Genomic DNA, 20834 nt, shown 5'->3' with positions numbered 1-20834 from the left:
TTCAGAGACAAAGTTTATAACAAAATAGTACTGAACTGTTTGGCAGCAAAAGAAGGTTGCGGAGGATATATACATATATTTATATATTTTAATGGGATAGAGGTGTCATCTGAAAATATAAATATGAGGTGAGAAGGCAGTTATCTAGAAACTTGTTTTCAGGCAGGGCTTACAAAGCAAAGAAGAAAATTAGCTGGCACTGATACTGGATCAGGTTGCTGTTCAGGTTTGTGTGGTACAGTGTCAAAATCTGTGCTAGGACATTGCTTTGTGTCTTTGAAGCATAACAATGAAAGCAAACTAAGAGCAAACTAAAGTATGACATGAAGTTTTTACAAGCTTTTTGCATTGCTTGTACGCACTGAGGGAATGCAAGTGAGGCAGCTCCCTGAAGCAAAACCAACATCAGAAAAGGAGAATTAAAAAAAATAATAATTCATTTTTAGGCTTTCTGCTGTCCTTCATTTCTAGTATTTGTAGAAGCAAATTTCCATAACAGCAGACAATGATAAATATGAAAGTGATAAAGGAGATAAGATCATTAGGTGAAGTTCCTAGTTTAGGCAAAATGATTGACTTTGCATTGTTACTGTATTTTGCACAGCTGCAAAAGAAAGTGGAGTCTTTAAACCATGAAATAGAGGAGACCAACTCTGAACTGGAGACACTTCTTCAGCGGCGAGACAGAGAAAACGAAGAAGGAGGGAATTTAATAGCCATGTTGAGAGCTGATATTGAGCAATCCAAGGATGAAAGGTTTGTCTGTCTTGGGTTACATAATGATTAGTAGTTGTGTTTTCCTTTGCTTTTCTCACTTTTCATAAAGAAATCAATAACTAGGCAAAATTAAGCCAGCTCAAATTAATAGTGTAGGATGATGGTTTTATTTGCAAGGGGGTTTTGAGGTGGTGTTTTTTTTTCTAAATTACCAACCTGTCTTGATATGAAGAGCAAGATTATTTTTTTCTTTTTCTTTTTTTTCTTGTGGTCTGATGGAGACTGGTGTTTTGGGGTTTCCACCGTCTATAATCTTGGAAAAAGCTAGTAAATGGAGAAAGCCTCTTGGTCACAGAAGTCTTTCAGTGCAGTGTGGACTGGTGTGATCTGTCATTGGAATGTGTGGGTTAGAGAAGCTATCATGCTGAGTAAGCTTCTAGAAGAATTCCTTCTCTCACCTTTCAGAAACTGGTTTAATGTTTTTCTTAAAAATACAGTGTTTTCATAAATACAGTTTTTGTTGTCTACTCTGCCAGAACACCCCTAGTTATTTTGATGTCACATAGTAGGTGCGTTCTCCCTACTGGTGCTTCCACAGATGTGCAAGCCTGCGTTGCTTGTGACTGTAGTATGATCTCTCCATCTACCTGTGGAGAAGATGGAGCTTTTTTGCTGAGCCTGCTCTGTGAATTGACCTTGTTTTTTTCTGAGTCATCTGAATAATCTTCACTGATAACTGTAAGACTATGGCGAGACATCCATTTTAGGCTATCAGTTTTTCAGTAGGTTAAAAGTGTCTTTTGAATTGAGTGCATGCGATTTTTCAAGTGTTCAATATGCTTTTGTTCTAGGAAAAAGCTGCAGGATTCTTATCAGCATGTTTTGAAATTGCTTACGGAGTTGGTGAAGGCCACAATAGCTATTGAGGACCTTACCTGTAGCAAGATTGGTCTTTGCCTTGATGACAGTCTGGCTTGTGGAGATTCTAGAGAACATCAGAGTATTATGGAAGAAATGGGATTCATGCAGTATTTCAAAGCCAAAGAAAAGCATCACCTAGAAAAAGGTGAGTATAAATCTGTACAACTGGATGTAATCAATTCATGTTCTTGAAAAATATATTTTCTTTTCCTTTTCTGTGGAGGGTTTCAGAAAGGGGTTATCTCTTGTTGCAGTGTTTTCTGTGTTTCTTTCAAAGTTGCTCCATGGTTAAGATAGTGGCTGTCAGTGTTCTTTCATTTTAATTCTTTTAATAGTGCAACTACTAAAATGTTGCTGGAGAAGGCAGAATAGATTATATAGAGCAGGAGAGATGAACTCAGTGAATGCAATTTTAGGCCCTGATGTATAGCACAATATTTTCAAACGTTGTGAAAGACTGTCTTGATATGTCAACATTGAGTTATTGATGTGTACAAGTTTTTACCTTGTAATACATCTTCAGGACCAACCATGTCACTGATGTCAGTTGTTATCTGTGTGGCCAATTCTGTGTAATTTTTCTGTGCTTTTAAGTAGTTTGTGTGTTTTCAGTAGATGAGCTGCTTGATGAAACTCTCACAGAGCACAACCAGCTGTCTCCAGTGACTGATGAGGGGTCTGAGTTGAGCCAGTATTTATGTGAAAGCGTTTTTACAAAGCCAGAACTGGCATGTGAAAATGAAGAAATGATACAGAAAATTTGTCATCGATTGCGCACTGCAGTGGAGAGACTTCTGGAACTGGTTACAGAATCAACTGAACAAGTAAAACTCTTTAATATGTATAGATGTGTAATTATACTGAAAATCTGAAATCTGCTCTAAGGCTTATGTATTTAGCACCCTGTAGGACAGGCTACTAAAAAGAAATAGATTTTGTGTGAATGCATGACAAGTTATCATTATAGGGAGGCATACGCATCCCCTGCTTCTTACAGTGAAGATTTTGCCCTTATTTGATCATTTCTTATTAATGAGACTTTTAACAACTTATAAGTTGATTGCCTTCAGTAGATTTTAGATGCATTTGGTAACTTCTGGAGACCAAGAGTTAAATGTTTTTGCAAGGTTTTTATTGCATCTCACATCAATGCTTCAACATTGATTAGTAGGTTGAAGAAAACAGTCCTGTGTTAAAATATTTGGGGGGTATGTAGGTAGCAGCAACCAAACATCCTTTATAATTATATACTGTTTAATTGTGATAAAAGGAGCTGAACTCAATATCATAAAAGAATTTGAATATTTCCATACTGAGTCTTGCAGTGTCTAGTCATTCAGCTTTAGGAAGAGAAGCTGTAATTCTGAGGTAGATGTCTTGAGTACTGTACGCATTTAGAGAATAGCATTTAGTACTACAGTAATTAGCTTGAGTAAGGGAGCCCCTAATTTAAGAGAAAATGTGAAGGGAAGGAATATGTCTGAAATTCCATCTTCTCGTCAGGTATTTTGTGCAACTCTGAGATAAGCATATGTGTGAGATAGATATTCACCATCTTAGAAGTACCTCCCAGAATGAGGTGCTTAACTTTGTGCTTTTGGGTACTGATGCTGGTTCCTCTGGCACGTAGCTAACTGTGGTTGAAGCACCTGGCCAAGTCGTGGCAGATCTAGGTTCTAGGTCACCTTCATCAGCTGTATTCAAGCATATTCTGCTTACGTCCGTGAAACTTTCTATCCACCTGGATAAGCTAAATATAAACTAAATGGGAGTGGGGCTGCTGTAGTCATTTTCTTTGAACTTGAGACATTGCATGTAGGAATGCAAGATACATAGTCTCAGAGAACTGGGGCCATACCTTGGAAACCTGGTGATGTCACTGTCTATTACATATGCCTGAGTCTCTTGAAGAGTTTAAGGGTGCTCTGAATGTCAAGTGGCTCAAGAAGTGTCAAGCTGAGCAGTTTAGCCAACAGGGAGGTATCTTTTTTTATGCAGAGTAAGGAAACCTATGTGCCGAAGGAAGATTTGTGGCAAAAATACAGGTATGTGAGTACAGAGAGTCACCAGAATGTCCAGGTGTTTTGAGCAAAGTCAGTCTAGTACTAAAATGAAACTTAAAACCCTGGACCTTAATGTATAAACGTTATAAAAAAATTAAGAAGCTTTTTGTTTAAATGTCTGTAGTATTATTACATTGCATGTGCGTCCACGATCTGATGCTAGGGGAAATTGTTTACTTCTAGCTAGAGAAAATGCATGAGAACCATGTGCAATTTGAAGAAGAATTCAGCCGCCGAAATCGGGAAACTGCCCACGTGGTTAGTCAGCACCAGGAACTAATGGAGTGCCTCAGCGAGGAGAGTGAGGCCAAGAATCAGCTGGCCCTAGAGCTTCATAAAGCAGAGGGTAAGACAAAGAAACCAATATAGAGATTTCAGTATAACTTATTCATAGCCCATTCCTCCAAATATTTATGATATGCTTTCTGTGTCTTTTGTTGTTGATTTGCCTGTCTATAATCCATTTTCTGCATTTCAAATTGCTAAGCAGGGTCTTCTCTTGCAAATGTACTACTTAATTCTCTTCGTGCATTTCCCTGGGGCCAATGTGATCGTGCCTAGTCTTATACTTACAACATTGACTGCATGTGAAAAATATCATAATTTTTCAGACAGCAGTTTGCATTCCTGCATGTCTAAACATGGGAGCTTGGATTATTGAAAAGAAAATTTACTCCCAGTGTAAATCAGCCCACCTGTCTGACCTTGGAAGGGTTCCACATGAACAAGAGCAATGTTTGATGGTAGTGCAGCCATAAAGAGATTCTGTAAGAAGAGACAGAAAGGCTGAGGCTGTTGATCTCAGCGCTACCACAGACTGCATATCATCAGTCTACTTCCCCCTTGTGATGATCACGATTTGAGGTCCTCATCTTTATGTAGGAGAATCTTTGAGAGTTTCCATGTCCTTCAAGCTGAGCTTCTCTCCCTAATCATGGCATCTGCTTTCCATTCCTCTTCAGTTGTACTCCTTTAGGCTTATTTAGTCTTTCCAAAATCCTGTTTCCTTCCTTTCTATGAATCTTTCCTGGATTTCTTGTGCTCTGAATCTAAATTTGATCTTACTTTCTGGAGAATCTGTTTCTTTGAACCTCTGCCCCCAGCAGAGGATGTGTCAGGCTGTCCTGTGTTGTGAGGTGATCCCAGGCCATCAAGGCTTACCAATCCCCATATATATTCTACATGTTTGGAGACATTTTGCGACATGGCAGCCTCATAACATCTGTTGGAATACATTAATTGGTACATTTTATTCCTTCAAATACTTCCAAAAGCCTAGCTACAGTGTAAATTTAAGTCACCTTGCGCTGCTTTCTTTCTATATTATCTTCCACTGTTTACAAAAAATTGTTTACTCATGTTTTCAAGCTGCTTTTTTCCAACAGGTGAGTTTCTCTGTTGCTTTATTTGCATTCTGACTTGGGATTTTAGGCATTATTGAAGGCTATGTTGCAGAAAAAGCTGCACTGGAAGAGGCATTGAATCTGAAAGAAGAATCTGAACGTCGCCTTGTTGTGGAGCTGGAGAATATGCGTGAACGCTTCCAGGAGCTAACCCAGGAGCAAGCAATTATTGGTGAGGAGTGGATATGATGCTATTAATGGAAGACAAAATTGTCTCCAGTCAGGGAACACTGCAGCATTTCTGTGATGTATCAGTCTGTGGTTTTATGACTTAGTGAGCAGCTCAGTCTGATACAGAGGTTAGCAGGGTCTTCCTTTAAAAGCAGAAAATAAAATAAAGCAGCTGGTTCTTTGCTTTGGCAGTAGCCCTGTTAGTGAAACCTATTGTTTTAGTCTTAATGGCAAGTGTCTCAGAAAATGAAGCTTGTATTAACTACAGGTAGTTAGTTGCAACAGATAATTAACACCTAATTAACAAGTGAAATGCTGGTTCTTTGACGCTACAGTCAGAGAAGAGTTGGAGCTTCAAGGCTTTCCACTGCTTCCAGGACTAAGGAGATAGCTTAATAATGATGGAAGAAATAGAATACTCCTGGGAGATAATTTGAATTATGAAAAAATTGTGCTGATGAAGTATATTTTGTTTCATACATAAGCTTTTCCCCCGCTCCCCAGCCTTGTTCTGTCAAAACACATGCACGTGATCAGTAAGGGTGACCGTGGGAAGATTTTAATGATCAAGCTCAAAGTCTGTTTAGGTTTTTAAAGGAAAGTATATGGGTTGAAAAAGCTGAATGAAATAGTGTTGGAGAAGATAAAGTGAGGCCCGTATCCTTAACTTTTATGTGAAGGGTGACTCATTGCTAGGCACAGCCAGCCACTGAAATACCAAATCAAACTCAGATAAGTAGATTGAAATAAGAAATCTACGTAACTCCTTCCTTCACACCATCACTCCCTCAGCCCCACAGAGCATGTGACTATGATGTAAGTTAGCTACAAGGAGCTCCTGTAGGGAACAGGGGAGATGGGGAGCAGGTAGGGAGGGATATTACGGGGTGTGGGGAACGGCAACATCCTTGAAGGAGTCTAGTAACACTCAGTGAGTGGAAGTTGGTGCTGTGATAACTCACACTGCAAATGAAGGAGCATGCATTTTAGCAGTGACAGCAGTGATTTAATTAAGATCCCGAAGAATCGCAGTAATATAGCTGGCTTACATGTAAGATACTTCTTGCATTCACAAAAGAAAATTCAGAGATGTTATGTGACTTGCACTACACAGGAACTCTAGATTAGGTTATGCTGGTTCTTACTAATGAATCTGTGAATCTTTTAAATAGCATTATATAGCTTTAACTTCTTGAATTTGCAGCCTTAATGACGTTCTAGTACTTCTGTAAGTGAATTTCGCTGTATTGTCTTCCAGTAGAAATTTTATCATTTGGGTTTACTGCCTTTCCATTTCTGCTAAGGCCAACTTTACAGTGCCCTCAGCTATGTCACCACAGTGCCACCTTCAACTACGTTTCCTTTACTGCCTGAGCAGACTATGTGACAGGTAGTTGTACATAGTGCATGCTTAGGTCAGAAATGAAGATGGCAGGAAAGAATTTTCTAGTGAATTTCTCCATTGTCGGTAGTAGAGGAATGTAAAGAATCTAGGTTTCAGGGTATAGACCCAAGTGTTACAGGAGGGATGTGTCTGACTGGACACTGTCTGTACGTTGCAATTATCTGTCCTCTTCTCAGGAGCCTCTGTTGTAGACTCCTGCCTTTCAGCCCTACTGTATCATTCCTCTGTAACTCTTGCCTGCCTCTCTTCTCTACCCCATCTCATCTTCTCTTCACCTTGCTGCTCTTCACCTCTCTTCTGAATCTTGACGCTACCACTGTCCTGCTCTTGTGGACCACCATCCTTCCATGTTCTTCCTTTTGGCTCTGCACTGGGCCTTTCAAATACAGTGCAATCAAAATGCTTATGTTCTACGTAGACTCGTAGAATGGTTTGGGTTGGAAGGAACCTTTAACGGTCATCTAGTCCAACCCTCCTGCAGTGAGCAGGGACATTTTCAAGTGGAACAGAGTACAGTATTTTCAGTTGGAAAGGAGCTACAACAATTGTCTACTCTAGCTGCCTGACAACTTTTGTTCAGTCCTGAAGTTAAAGCACGTTACTAAGGGCGTTGTCCAAATGTCTCTTAAACACTGACAGGCTTGGGGCATTGACCACCTCTCTAGGAAACCTCTTCTAGGTTTTCACTGCCCTCTCAGTAAAGAATCCTTCCTAATGTCCAGTCTGAATCTCCCCTGGTGCAGCTGTGAACCATTCCCACATGTCCTTTCACCAGATACCACGCAAAAGAAACCAGCGTCTCCCTCTCTGTGTCCCCTCCTCAGGCAGCTGTGGAGAGCAGTGAGGTAGCTCCTCAGCCTCCTTTGCTCCAAACTAGACAAATCCAGAGTCCTCAGATGCTCCTCATACCACATGCCTTCCAGCCCTTTCACCAGCAACTAGATCAGGTTGCTCAGAGCCCGTCCAACCTGACCTTGAATGTTTCCAGGGATGGGGCATCTACCACTTCTCTATGCGACCTGTGCCAGTGTTTCACCACCCTCATCATAACAAATGCCTTCCTTATATCTAGTCTGAATCTACCCTCTTTAGTTTAAAGCCATTACCCCTTGTCCTATCGCTACTGGCCCTGTTAAAAAGTATAGTATGCATTTGTTAGTGTTAAGTTGTGTCTGTCTCTGACCTCTCATAATGGCATCTTAATAATAACTTCCTATTGCCTTAACAGAAAATTGATTAGTGGTCTCTTGCAGATTGTGCTGGCTTACAGAGCCCACACTCATTTGCCCCAGTAAGGAGAGGAAGAGGAGGTGGGTGAAGACCTCTCTCCCTCAGGGGAGAGACAGGAGAACATAAACAGATCTGGGGGCTGTAACCGAAACTAAATGCATGTTGTGCTTGCTTTAAAACAGTGATTATGTCATTGAGCAATATGTCCCACAGGAAACACAAAATCATTCTGTGGTATTGTTGAACACAAGTACATCTGTGTGTCGTGGAAATGTATGACAGATTAGAGAGTCTGTAAGTCTGTGCCAGTGAGTCCTGCTGGACTGTATCCTGTCTTGAGTCTCCTGCCAGGAACTAAAAGTGGGGTCTGAGGCATTAATTATTCTATCTGTCTATGGGGAAAATTGCAAAAAGAGAATATTGATTGTCTTAGAAAATGCATAAGTGACTAGCCAAGAATGTTGCAACAAACCTGTATGGTTATAATGTAAAACCATTTCTGTAGTAGTTCCAGTCCAATTACAGGCATGGATCAACACATGTCATCAGGAGCTTTGAGTGATAATACAGATGAAATGCATTTTTGCCAAATGAAAGGTAGGAACTATCTGTATTATATATGACTTTTTAGTGATTTAGAAGATGGAATGGATCACAATGTCCCATTCTTGTTTTGTACATGTCTGTGTGTTTTGATTTCTAGGAACACCTATTGCTAATGTAGCACAAAAAGAAGGTTCAGGTTTGTAATGATGTGTGGTTTTTTTTCTGGTTTGTGTTGCTGTAACACTGAGTGAATGAATTGGTAGTTTTAATTTTATTTTAACAAAGAGGAATAGTACTTCATAAATAGGCCAAACAAATTACTGGGATTATGAATATCCTGGCAAAAAAAAGTTATGACATCTGTGATGCATCAGAAAACAACTAAAACTAAGAACATTCAATTTGCTGATCAAAGTATTTAAGGGAAAAAAAGTTTTGCTGTCATTAGTCTTAAAGTGCTTTGTGCCATTATCTTGATGTTTGCCAACTTCATTTTCCTTTTGAGAGGATGGAGTAGGTTGTAGCTTTGGACTTCTAATGCTACACAGTGGGCTGCAAAATTATTAAATTAATTTAAAGGGGGGAAAATATTTGAAATGATGTGAAAGGGTGAGCTAAAAAACATACACCAGGAACTGAAGGAAGTCTAAGGGAGACTAGAGAAATGCAATTGAACGGATAGGTAGATGAGAAAAAAGAAGAGGAGAGCAGAATGGTAAGGAAGGCCTGTTATGGGAAGAAAGACAAAGCCAAAAACAAGCAAGAAGAATCAGTATAATTTTATACTGTCTAATGCTGAAGTTGAAAGTTTGAAATGCCAAATTGAAAGAGACATTCTTACCCCTCCTAAACCAAAGCATAGTTAACTCCTGAGTAGCTAACATTTAGATGTGATAAATTCATAGCTGCCCTGATGATGATTATGTACTCAAAATATAATTCCTTCATGTTTTTAGATTAATTTTATTTGTATGCACATCTATATTCGTAAATGTGTTCTCTTGCATATTCACTGCCTCTTGTTTCTAGACTTTTTCTTTTCCCCTAGAGGGTGTGAGGTGGGTAAACAAAGTCCCTCAGGTGAATAAAAAAAGAATTGTCTGGGTAAATTCCTGTTAGAGTTAAAAAGCTGTACTGGGTTGTCTTGTCCATTACTATATCTTTATTCCTTCTGTCCATTCAGATCTCCCTCAAACACTATTTTTATTTATCGTACTTTTGGTAACCACCTCACTGTCCTGAAATTTGGTGCTGCTGGCTCAGTGAGAGGGAATGTCTAACCTAGCTGGTTGGAGTGCATTTGAGGATTGACGTTCTCCCAGTAGCTGCAGGCCAGCTCTTGCCAGCAGCTCATTAGAACTTGAACAGTTTGCATTTGCTGCAAGTGCTAAGCCCTAAAATTCATCCCCTTTCTCCCATCCCAGCCATCAGTAGTACTCTTCCTCTGGCTTGGAGTTGTTTGTAGTATGTGGAAAATATAATAAATAGAAGTCATATTGTTTGGAGTTGATTGACATGGCTTCTTCCTTGAAAAGCTGATGCTTCCTCCCCTTTTTGATGTGGAGCACTAATGTGAGTAGAATGGCCTTGCTAATAAAATGCACTTAGAATGGAGCTTGGCATTTGCTAATGATGGTTTTGGGAGTGGGGAGGAGTGTGCTGGGGCTTTACCGAAGTGGAATTGCATGATCTGAGTTAGCATTAATAAAATAGCAGGCTTGTCCCTACAAAGAAACAAACCTGTGATTGATGTTCTATTAATGTTGCTTGAAATTATATTTATACACTTGGGGAACATGTGCTTTAAAAAAAAAAATCATTGTTCAAACAAATTTACACTTATTTGAACTTGCCGAAATTTGATACCTGCTTTCCATGAAACGTTTTCAATTCTATGTAAAATCTGTTAGCCTAATTGCTTTTTTTCATTAACTTATGTTTCCATCTGAGGAGGTGACACTTTAGTTTAGTTTTAGCTAATCGGTATTTTGTTCGTCAGAAAAGAATAGTGTTCCTTTTGAAGCTTAAAAAGCAGCCTTCAACTTGTTAATGACCATGTTTCTTAGGATATGGAAGGAAAAATTTCTGTGCTTGTTTTCACAAAAGTCGGTTCTTTTCACAGAGTGTGCCCTTCCCATGGGTGCACATTGATCTGTACACGCTATACCTGCCCTTCTCTGCATACCGTGTGTAAGCGACCAGAACGTTATTTTATTCCCACCTCCTGCCTGCCAAAACACAGCGCTTGGTAAAAGAGATCCTCTGTGGTGCAGCTATGGCTGGGGGTCGGTCCCCTATCAGAAGTCAGGCTGGTGCTGGCTTTCTTCTGGGCTGTGTTTCAGCCTTGGATAACTTGCTGCGTTGCACCTCAGGCTGGCAGTTGGCTATTACAGCTCCAGGTGGGTTGTGAGAGAAATTCCTTCGTGGGAAGCTCTTCATGGACCATTCTGCCAGAACCTCAGTGACATCCGTGACTCAGTGAGCACTTGATGAGGAAACCTGAAGCTTTGTGTATGTGATTATTTAGCAGGGTGCTAGGATGTGGCACAGAGATTGCACAGTTGTTATTATGTAGGCATCCGAGAGAGCGGTCTTGGTAACTGTTTAGTTTGCAAGATTAGTGCCTGGAGTACAATGTAGTTGAAATGTAGTTGTCGATTATCACTCAAAGGTAGAAAGTACTTACGAGAACTAGAGCTTTTTGAGATACTGTAGTCTGTGTGTAGATCTCCAGCAAGTTCTTCAAAGTCCTCTATTAATCCTGTGATTTGTATTTACTATTTGCAAACTTAAAATGGCAAGAGAAGCCTGGTGCCAGTGTACCTGTGTGTAAGGGAGGGGAAGGCCTTTAACATGTTGTCTAGCGTGACTATGAAACAAAATGTTTTTTTCCTTCAGCTGGTGTGTGTCGTGCTCTCATATTGGCAATGTACATGAATTCTTCACGATGCGTAACATACAAGTGCCCAATAAGCAATTTTGTGTTCATTTCAGTTGGTTTCAAAAGCTACCATGGGTGCCTAGTATATGGCTAAAGATTCTGGTACTATTCCATATCTGCTAAGTTTTCTTTTGCTCCATTAACCTCTTAGTTTTATCTTGTGTATTTTAATATTGCCTTAATGTAGGGGAAGCCTAGCTGCTGCAGTAAGAGACCAGGGTGACTAATTCATGGAATCACAGGCTTGCTGTGGTCCTCGAGAGCTCGTTTTGTCCATATCTTTGTCTCAAAAGAGAATCTACTTATTTCTCTTTGTCCAGCCTCTTTAATTTCCAGAGACAGAGACTTCCTAGTCCCTGTACGTTCTGTTTAGCGATCCTTGCTGTGGTGACGTTTTCCTCAATGCCTACTGTAAATGCTGTTGCATCATTCTAAGCTTGTGATGCTTATTCTCTTAAGCATGAACGTAGAAATGTTTGTGTTTCTTGGCATATTTTAAAGTGTCTAGAAAAGTAATTAAATACCTGTAGATAGTGGAGCACTAGAAAAGTTGTTGTAAGGAGGCTGTGGCGTCACCTTTGTTTTTGAAGGTTTGTAACAGCAGCTTAAAATAGTGTTAGGTCAGAAATCATGTGGATTTTGTTGATCATGCTTGGAAAAGGGAATTGTCCCGTTCTGGGAACTGGGCTGGATGACCAGTTAAGGTCCTTGTTGGAATCATAGCCTCTTACCTTTTTCTCTATGACTGAAAACATTTAAGATGAATAATGGGACATTTGAAAAATAAAATAATGAGCTCTTGTAGGACCTTGCTTTAAATACTAAATAGCCAGATTTCTGTTTTCATGTTCAGGTTACTTGGCTTTATCCACGTTAAAATAGCTTTGCTCTGAGTGCACTCACAGTACAGTCTCTGTGTGGGTCTCCTAAACAGCGTATTCGGTGCATCCAACTGATTGAAATTGCAGTTTGTAGGTATAAATTAGCTCTTGATAACTTAAATAATCTTGAGCTATGCATGTTTTCGTATTTGTGGTATTTCTTTTTCAGTCTGTATATGGCAGATATGTGCCATCTTTTCCCCAGGTGTGTGTTCCCTTTGTAGCCTCAGAACTAGAGTCATTTCTCTGTAAGTGTGATTTCTCTCTGGGTTTTAATCCCCACTCAGATTCAGAGATAAATATTAACTTTGCTTTCTCATAGTGGCTAGCTTTAGGGTAGGGCTGGGCACCAGTGGCCGCTGAAAAGCTGCACTGGCTGCTAACTCAATGTAGTAGTCGTCAGCAGCAGTATTCATTGTGGCACGAGGAGTAATTGAGAGGCTGATGTGAGACTGGATGTTGGAGGGCTAAGGAAGAATCTCATCATGGTAGTTTGGAGAAATGGAGAATTCTGTGTCGGATGGCTTGATTAGGAGGAGATTTGAAGTAGGATGGGAATTTGGGATGGAAGGGGTGGTAAAGATCTAGGATAGAATAGTGAAGGATGGGGCAGTTGGAAGGACGGGTATGAGAGATTAGGTGGCTAACAGTGGGGTGTGGGGCTTAAACTAGGGATGGAGCACATTTGGAATGGAATGAACTTGGAGGATTGAAGATCTGGTGTGGTTTGGAAAGAGCCTCTGGGACAGGAAGAGTGTGGAACCAGGGTTGAGAGGGCAGGGATCTAGGGAGGGAATTTGGAGAACTCCTGGTCAAGTGAGATGAGGCTGTCTGGAATTGTGAGGTCTCCAGGGGTGAAGGTGAAAGCTTTCTATGTGCCCAGAATATCTCCATCCAGGATTCACTTTGGGGGTGGAGAACAGATGCTCATGTCCTCCTTGACTATGTTGTACAGTAGTCTTATCAGAGATGGCTTTCAGAGACACAATGGGCAGTCAAGTATCAGACTTGCTTTTGTGTCTCTTAAGAGGCCATCTCAGGAGACATTTTTTTTTCTTCGGTTTTGATGCTGTTCCAAAGTACCTGAATTTAATCTCAACCTCTATTTGACTTTTGTACCCTGCACTGACAACTTAGTTGTTATTTTTGTGTTCTTATTCAGGTCTACTCAAGGAAGTAGAATTTTTAGCAAAGGAGAAGTTAGAGCTTCAGTGTCAGGCAGAAAAGGACCATTCCAACTTACGCTCTCAAATGAAAGTTTTGGAGGTGGAACTGGAAGAACAGCTGCATAGTAACCAAGACCTGGCTACGCAGTTATTGGAAGTTGCTGAATTAAAGCAGCAGATTCAAGTTCTTGAAAAACAGCTCAAAAACCAGCGGCAATTCATGGATGTGAGTAAGCTTGGTACCACATTTCCATGGTTTTTGAGGTGATAAATATCCCTCCTAGTTTGTGACTGAGATGTGAAAGATGATTCCTATAATGGGATATGGTCTGTTTTGTTTGAAATTAAGACCTTGATATTTCAGTGTTGTAAAAGAAAAAAAAATAGTTTTTAAATTCCCTTTCTGTAGTATTACAGGATATTTTTTCCTTTCTATTAATTGCTAATTATAGTTTGTACGTACATTGGAGTCAAAAAGGTGTTGTGTTTTCTTTCTTTCCCTGTAATTTTAACTATGCTTTCAGGACTACTAAAAGATCTTAATTATTTTTAAGTGATCATAGTTTCTTCACCACAAAAAACAAACCCCAAGTTTTTCTTGTACTCAATACTTTAATGAAATGCAAAGTTTCTTAAAGAAGATTTTCATTATCTTTGGTTGGGTTTATAGGAGCAAGCTATAGAAAGGGAACATGAACGTGATGATTTTCAGCAGGAAATTCAGAAACTGGAAGAACAATTAAAACTTTCAGCAAAATCACAGACTTCAGGAGAGCCCAGAGAATATAGGGTGAGTAAAATCAAACTTAATGGCCAAAGGAGTTCATTTACTACAATTAAATATGAAAACCTGTATTGTCTTGGGGGACTGGCTCTTGAGAGACACTTCCCCCCCCCCCCCCTTTTTTTTTTTTATTTTTATTTTTCTTCTGTTGTCACTCAGATTGCAGTTTTTCCCCTAGCTGACTAGACTACATTTAGGCAGTGGGAGTGAACTTACAACATTTCTTTTCCATCTCCATAAGAAATAGTATGTGCATTACAAAGAAGTTTCACAGCCTACGAGTCTGGTTTAAATTCGTCGAGGAGGACAACAATACAGGCACTCCGCTCTACAGAGCACACCTGAGGGATGATTTCTGGGTTGTAAATGTGTTTGTTTTTTCCAGTTCTAGCCGTTATAATACAAAAAATGTTCTTTGTCTGCATGCCTTGTCCTATTTAAGTTTATAAGTCAGTCCTTTTTTTCACATGTTCATTTGCTTGATGCTTGGTTTCAAATATTAACTATTGGTTTTTTATTTTTGTGGTCCCCCCCCCTCCATGAACATTATACAGAACTATGAATTGATTCTACAGGTATGGAAAACAGCATGAACATCTCTGTTTTCTTTCCTTTTCCTTTCAATCCCTTCTATTAATTAGATCTGCTTTGGCTTTTTTCTTGTTCTTGGTATGTCAAGACTGCTTGAACTTGCTTGAAGATAAGGATACATGTTTTAGGGTGGCAGAATTCTTGCAGGGAGTGAAGAACTGCTTTACATTTAATTCCCTGTACATAAGTGTTTCATTCTACTGTCTGATTGTTCAGATGTGTTACAGGCATTACTTACTGTAAAAAAAGTTTTTTGGCATGAAAGGAAAAGTTCAGGTTTGGAGTATGAAACAGAGATAATGGAATTAGGAAGATACAATGCCTTAGCCTCCAGCTTTTGTTTGTGGCCCTGCTCTTAATGGAACTTCAGTATTTGTACTACTTAATGTCATTTTCATCTCTTCATTTATGTACAGTTTATGAAATTGGCTTCTCTAACACAGAGGTACATGGTCTGGTAGGAACAACTGAATCGTTGATAGCGTGAATTTTGCATGCTGGTGGGCACCTGATTGTCGCTTGCCCTCTAACCTCTGATAGGACTTCATTAGGCTTCTTAAGAAGTAGAGTGATTACATATCTGTCTCGGCATCTTACATTCTGCATCTGTCTCGGCTTCTCATTTGTATGAATACCATTATCTGACATTAAGATTTTCCGAGTACATCATACACGTAGCCTATGTGTTACACTGTGGCAAAGCTTTTTGTTTTGAAGGCCACGTGACTTGTTGAAGATCTGTACCCAGAAGGTACACCTCTGTGGCAGTCTTGGGCATACAGGATCATAAAGGATATATGTCAGGTTACTCAAAATAATGTCAAAGTGCTTTTTATCTGAGATGTTAGGTGGTTGACAGTTACTAGTGAGCTTGTGGCTTAGTAAAGAGGAATATCTGAAAACATTAAGATTACTGCTGTAACTTTGCAGCCCCTCTCTGAAAGGATTAAAACTTAATCGGAGAAAGGCACACAAGGAAGGTAACTAATCAAGTGACGTTTCTGGGTAGGGTGAGATATGCGTGCAATCTGTGCCAAAATAAAATGTCAGTATTTAGACAGTTCTTGTACAGTTGTTTAATGCAGCTGTAACATTGGTAACTGTTAAACTCTGAGACAAGTCAGTTCAGGTGAACTTCTGATTTCTGCACGTAGGAGTTATGTGAAGTTCATAGCTGTTCTTTCTGCTGTACTCTAGGCTCAAGGTATATGAGAGTGGGTTTATTTTGTGAAAAGAGTGCTGACTGGTACTGGGAGCTACTATCTTGAGAGTATGCCACAACGGTTGAAGGTTGTGAAAGTGTTTTCTTAGCTACAGGACTGCAGCACCAGCTTTCTAGCGATGTGGTGTTAAAAAACCCCATGCTTTTCATGTATATAGTGTTACAGTTTCTGGGATTCTGATGCCAAAATTTTATAGCATTAGAAAGTGTTAAACTTCTAAAAGATTTTTCTGTACTGATAGGCTTTACTCTAAGGCCTGTGTTATGCTTAAACAATTAATTGCTGATGAGATAAGAAAGGAATAAGATATGTACAGAATTAAGGAAATGTATATGTGCCTGTAAGCAGTTGAAAATTTAATGTTAAATCAATTTTGATTTTTCTTAACTAGTCTGTGACACTCTCCATGCTTATTAATTTCACCAAATTAACTATTCTGTATTTTACTAAATCAGAAAAACTGTCTAGTAATAGCTGTACAATACTTTGAAGATATAAAGTCTATATTAATACAAAGACTTTTTATTTTATAATACTGAAGTGGAATTTGCATAAATTCAGACATTTAGTGGGGAGCAAAGCATTTATTTTGTAAAATCTCATTTTCCTTGCTCATCGGTATTGACCAAATTATTTCTTCTTTAGAAAGGTTCCAGTTGCTTTCCTATCTGAGCTTGCTTTCAATGTGCTTAATGACTTTATGCCTTCTGATGTAGTCAGTCTGTCACACTCTGTTCTCTCCTGCCTCAGTTAAGCGCCTAGCCTTGCCTTCACTTTAATTACTGGGATGAATGAGTGATGGTTTTCCTGCAGCTTTGTGCATGATTGGATCTGAGCAAGCTCAAATGCAGAATTGTTATCCTTTTCATATTTAAGCGATGTTAGGAAAACAAGTACCTGTTCTATATTGACTACTGCGAATCTCTCTGATTTGCAGACATTTAATATGTTAACGTTGCATATTTATAATTTAATTCTTGTTACCTTCCTTTAAACTGAAATTCCTTGAAGTAACAGAAGAGGGTTCTGAGGTTACAGAAATACCTCAAATGCTATTAGCAGTAATTTGTGTAATCTTGGGATTTTTTTAATCTTAAGCAAACAAACCCCAAAACCCTACACACCACAAGGTCCCTTTTGATGACTGCTGGGCCTTGCGAGTGTGCCTTCATCCAATACTTATTAGTGAGAATACTGCAAATATCAAGAGTAATCAAATGTGTATTTAAGAGCTGCTGCATGTGAAAAACAAGAATTCAGAAAGTTACTTTTTCATCCTTTCTGTCCAGATTTTGTTTTACTTTCACCTGGGATTTTAGCACTAGTTTAGTCCATAGTAGAACTCTACCTGCTTTGCCATGGAATTACTCTTGCTTCCAATGGGTAGTTTGTTATGTTGCCTGAATATATGTATAATGTGACTTCTGTACAGGTAGAATCTTTGCAAGCAGAAATAAAAGAGAAGATGGATGATTACAATAAGCTGTTATTAGAAAAGGAGCAAAACCACCAAGAAATAACAGCTCGTGATAAAGAGATAGAAAACCTGGTGACACGGATACAAGAACTGGAGCACAGCGGTACTGAAGCCTCAAAGACTGTACGCTGCTTGGAACAACAGCTGCAAAAAATGAAGAAAGTGGAAACTGAATTAAAACAAGTAATTTTAAAATACTTATTTAAATGGGAGTGGCATTATGCAGACTGTCTTCATGGGGGATATCAGTGACTCTGTTAGTGGTTTTTGAGACTCTGGCACCTTGTGGTGAGTTAATTGTTGTATTAATGGCAGGTATCACAGCCACAGTTTTAAATGAACTCTGGTTTTACAAACTATAAGCCTGCTTACTATGGAGACCGCTTTTTGACAGTTGTCATAGTTGCATGGATCAGAGCTGCTCTTTTGCTTCTCTGGAAGTTCCTGAGAAGATACTGTTACTGAATATGAAATCTCACGATGATGAAGTATTTCGGTAGGATTGTTTTGTTCAGGTTGGTATATTGACGACAGTTAATTCTAACACAAAAATCAAAAATATTTTGCAGGATAAAGAGGCATTGCAACAGCAACAGTACAATAACTTGATTCAGATCTCGGCCCTACAGTCTAAATTGGATGAAGCAAGGCACAGAGTACCAGCAGATGGCAGTTCTGCCCCAGTGCTGAAGGAGCAGTTACAGGCAGAGCAAGAAGAACTTCAGATGAAAGAGAGAGAGGTAAGAGTTTTGGTGGGGTTCTGTAGGCTTTGGAGTCACTTAATTTCCCAGCTACAAATTTGCACAAAATGTTTCTGCAATTAAGTCATTCAAAACCCCAGTAACTGATGTTATAGGAAATGTGCTTTCTTACCCAGTAATCTCTGTGTTTTTGTGTAAACTAACATTCCATTTTCTTCCTTTGTTCTGTTTTGTTATCCCCCTGTCTGTCCCTCTTCCCTCCCACTGGAAACTGTCTTTGGTTGATTCACATCGACTTTGAGACTGGTTGATCAATATCTGTTATAAACTGATTTTCCTTTCCTTCCAAAGCTGAAGTGGAACAGAAGGTAGATACAGTTTTGTTTGACTTTGAGAGCAAGTGGTAATTCCTTTAAGAACAGAAAGGACAATTACCCATAATGGTGTCAGCTGACCTTTCCTATTTTGTGAGCCAGAGAATGTTGGCCGTGATTTTTTGTGCCAAGTTAAGCTGAAACACAGTGTAATTGGTCACATTTAGAACATTTATTGGATTTACATGCACGGATACATACACCACCCCACCCCCCTGCTGTATGTTGATTAATATTACATAATTATTATAGTATCTGTAATACATAAACATACAGTTCAGGATGTGCAAAGAAGAAAAACATGGGTGAACCTCCAGTTAATTGTACATCATTGTTTTAAGAGCACTAAGATAATAAAACCTAATTTCTTACAGATGGAACTTCCATGTCTCTTATGAAGGCTGACTTTAGGAGCCACTAAGCCTTTTTCATTCTCAAAACCACTATACCTTGCTACTCATTAAGGCAAGAGATGATAAAACCTGAGGGTGACAAGATCACAGTGTTTCCAAATAGCTCTTTGCTGTCAAGCTTTCAAATGGCTACAAGCGGAGAAATGTGTAGTTATTGACTGTTTCACAGGTTGAAGGAGTCAATGCCCAGAAACTATTTTTGATTGCTGTGTTACTGGGATTAGGACTGCAGGACTAATTTCTGTCTTCTAGGAAGAGGAGAATGGTAATTATGTTAACTGCTTGTGATTACATTAGACATCAAATGCTAACATGTAATTTGACATAACAATAGGAGATATCAGTCAAGCCTTGATTGTTCAGAACACAGATTAACATATCTTTTATGAGCAGTTAGATTTTTATTTTGTTTTAACACAACATGGAAAACCACCTTTGCAGTACTTTGGTTTTGCAGCTGAGGAACTGGAACACTAGTTTCTCACTCTCCTTTTATGTCTGAAGTATTTCATTAATGCAAATTGACTAGAGAGAGTTTAAATCATAGAATTTGCTGAAGTTACTTGTTCTCAATAAATAAGCTGATGACTGAAGTTTAATCCTGCTTAAATAAGAGGACTTAATTGAAACAACTATGCATTTTCTTTTTTTAGATTGCAAGCTTGTTAGACCAACTAGAACAATATAAAGATAATTTGATCAGTAAAAACGAGGAGATATTGCAGCTGAACTTGCAGTTAGAGATGCAAAAAAACCTTAGCACTTCCAGCATCAGCCAGCTTCAGTTAGAGAATGCACACTTGAAGGTAGGTTTTCTTAGCAGTAGTGTGCACCAGCTAAAACTTCAGACCTCCTTTCTTGCGAGTTGTGATCTTCATCTCCTGATTTTATAAACAGATACTTTGTTTGTTTCTCTTGTAACAGTAATGCAATATTCCCTTGACAAGGCTAACGCTGCACATTGTAGAACAAAACCACCTCAGTACTCTAGATTCATGCTTATGGCATTGTCTTCTACAGTCATTTGATTTAAATAAAATGCTTAGCTTTTTTCTGGCCCTGGCAGATCATGAACTACACTGTTGTCAGTCAGTAAACAGCACACAGTTTTGTGTGCATTCCTGACCTCTACACCCATAGCAAATATTGCAGGTTAGAAAACAGATTAGTTGTCAGTCTGGCAACTAGAGTGTCCATCTCTTACCTTGACAGTTGGGAAACGTTGTGGCAATCTAATCCAGTGGTACAAACCCAAACAAAATAGCTGTAGTTGTGTTCTTGAGTTCTTTAACTTTACTGTAAGGAGGAGAATGTTTAAAGCTCTTGGTTCTGTTCTGCCGTAAGGCTGGGAGAGAAAGTAAGTCCTTTTTTAATGAGAGTGCTGTTTTTTCTGATCAGGAGGATCTAAAAAAACTTAATGTGAAGCAAAATCAGGACCTGAGTATTAGTGATCCCTCAGCTTTGTCATTCCCACAAGCACTGCTTAAAGAAAAGAATCAAGAAATCGATCATTTGAATGAGCAGATGAAGAGACTCCAGCAGGAGCTAGAGAATATTCAGGAGAATAAAGTAAGAGAGTATTTACTATATGTTCATTGCTTGATTTTTTTGGGGCAAGCAGGGTGTACAGAATGTTGTTGTAAATGAAATCTATTTGACCATTCTATTAGGAAAATAGAGAGTGTTCTGAGTAGCTGCCAACTGTAGTATGCAGTTCTTCTTGCTGTTAAACGTGTGATTTAATGCCTGCATGATTCAGAGGAAGAACAGTATTTAAACTGTGCAATAGTAATTGTGCCTACATACAATAATATTGAGACCTTATTC

The 20834-nt window shown here is 39.0% G+C and overlaps 1 protein-coding gene across 14 annotated transcripts in view; it reads left to right on the top strand.

Moving 5' to 3' along the window:
* PCNT (pericentrin) overlaps positions 1-20834 on the top strand; it is a 91667-nt gene that overhangs the window by 38728 nt on the left and 32105 nt on the right. For 8 of the 14 annotated variants that reach the window (XM_080400711.1, XM_080400716.1, XM_080400717.1 and 5 more), the window contains 12 exons: positions 605-756; positions 1569-1783; positions 2251-2462; positions 3885-4047; positions 5133-5276; positions 13441-13670; positions 14115-14234; positions 14783-14803; positions 17475-17702; positions 18089-18259; positions 19661-19813; positions 20406-20576. In XM_080400711.1, the coding sequence (XP_080256837.1) occupies positions 605-756; positions 1569-1783; positions 2251-2462; positions 3885-4047; positions 5133-5276; positions 13441-13670; positions 14115-14234; positions 14783-14803; positions 17475-17702; positions 18089-18259; positions 19661-19813; positions 20406-20576 (1980 nt within the window). Of the gene's footprint in view, positions 1-604; positions 757-1568; positions 1784-2250; positions 2463-3884; positions 4048-5132; positions 5277-8613; positions 8653-13440; positions 13671-14114; positions 14235-14782; positions 14804-17474; positions 17703-18088; positions 18260-19660; positions 19814-20405; positions 20577-20834 lie in introns of all 14 variants that reach the window. The other 6 variants (XM_080400714.1, XM_080400712.1, XM_080400708.1 and 3 more) reach the window with 5 other exon arrangements.

The sequence above is a fragment of the Falco punctatus genome (assembly GCF_963210335.1).
Source record: "Falco punctatus genome assembly, chromosome: 8".
Taxonomy (NCBI): Eukaryota; Metazoa; Chordata; class Aves; order Falconiformes; family Falconidae; genus Falco; species Falco punctatus.
Note: the sequence above shows the minus strand (reverse complement) of the source record. Positions and strands in the feature narration are given on the sequence as shown.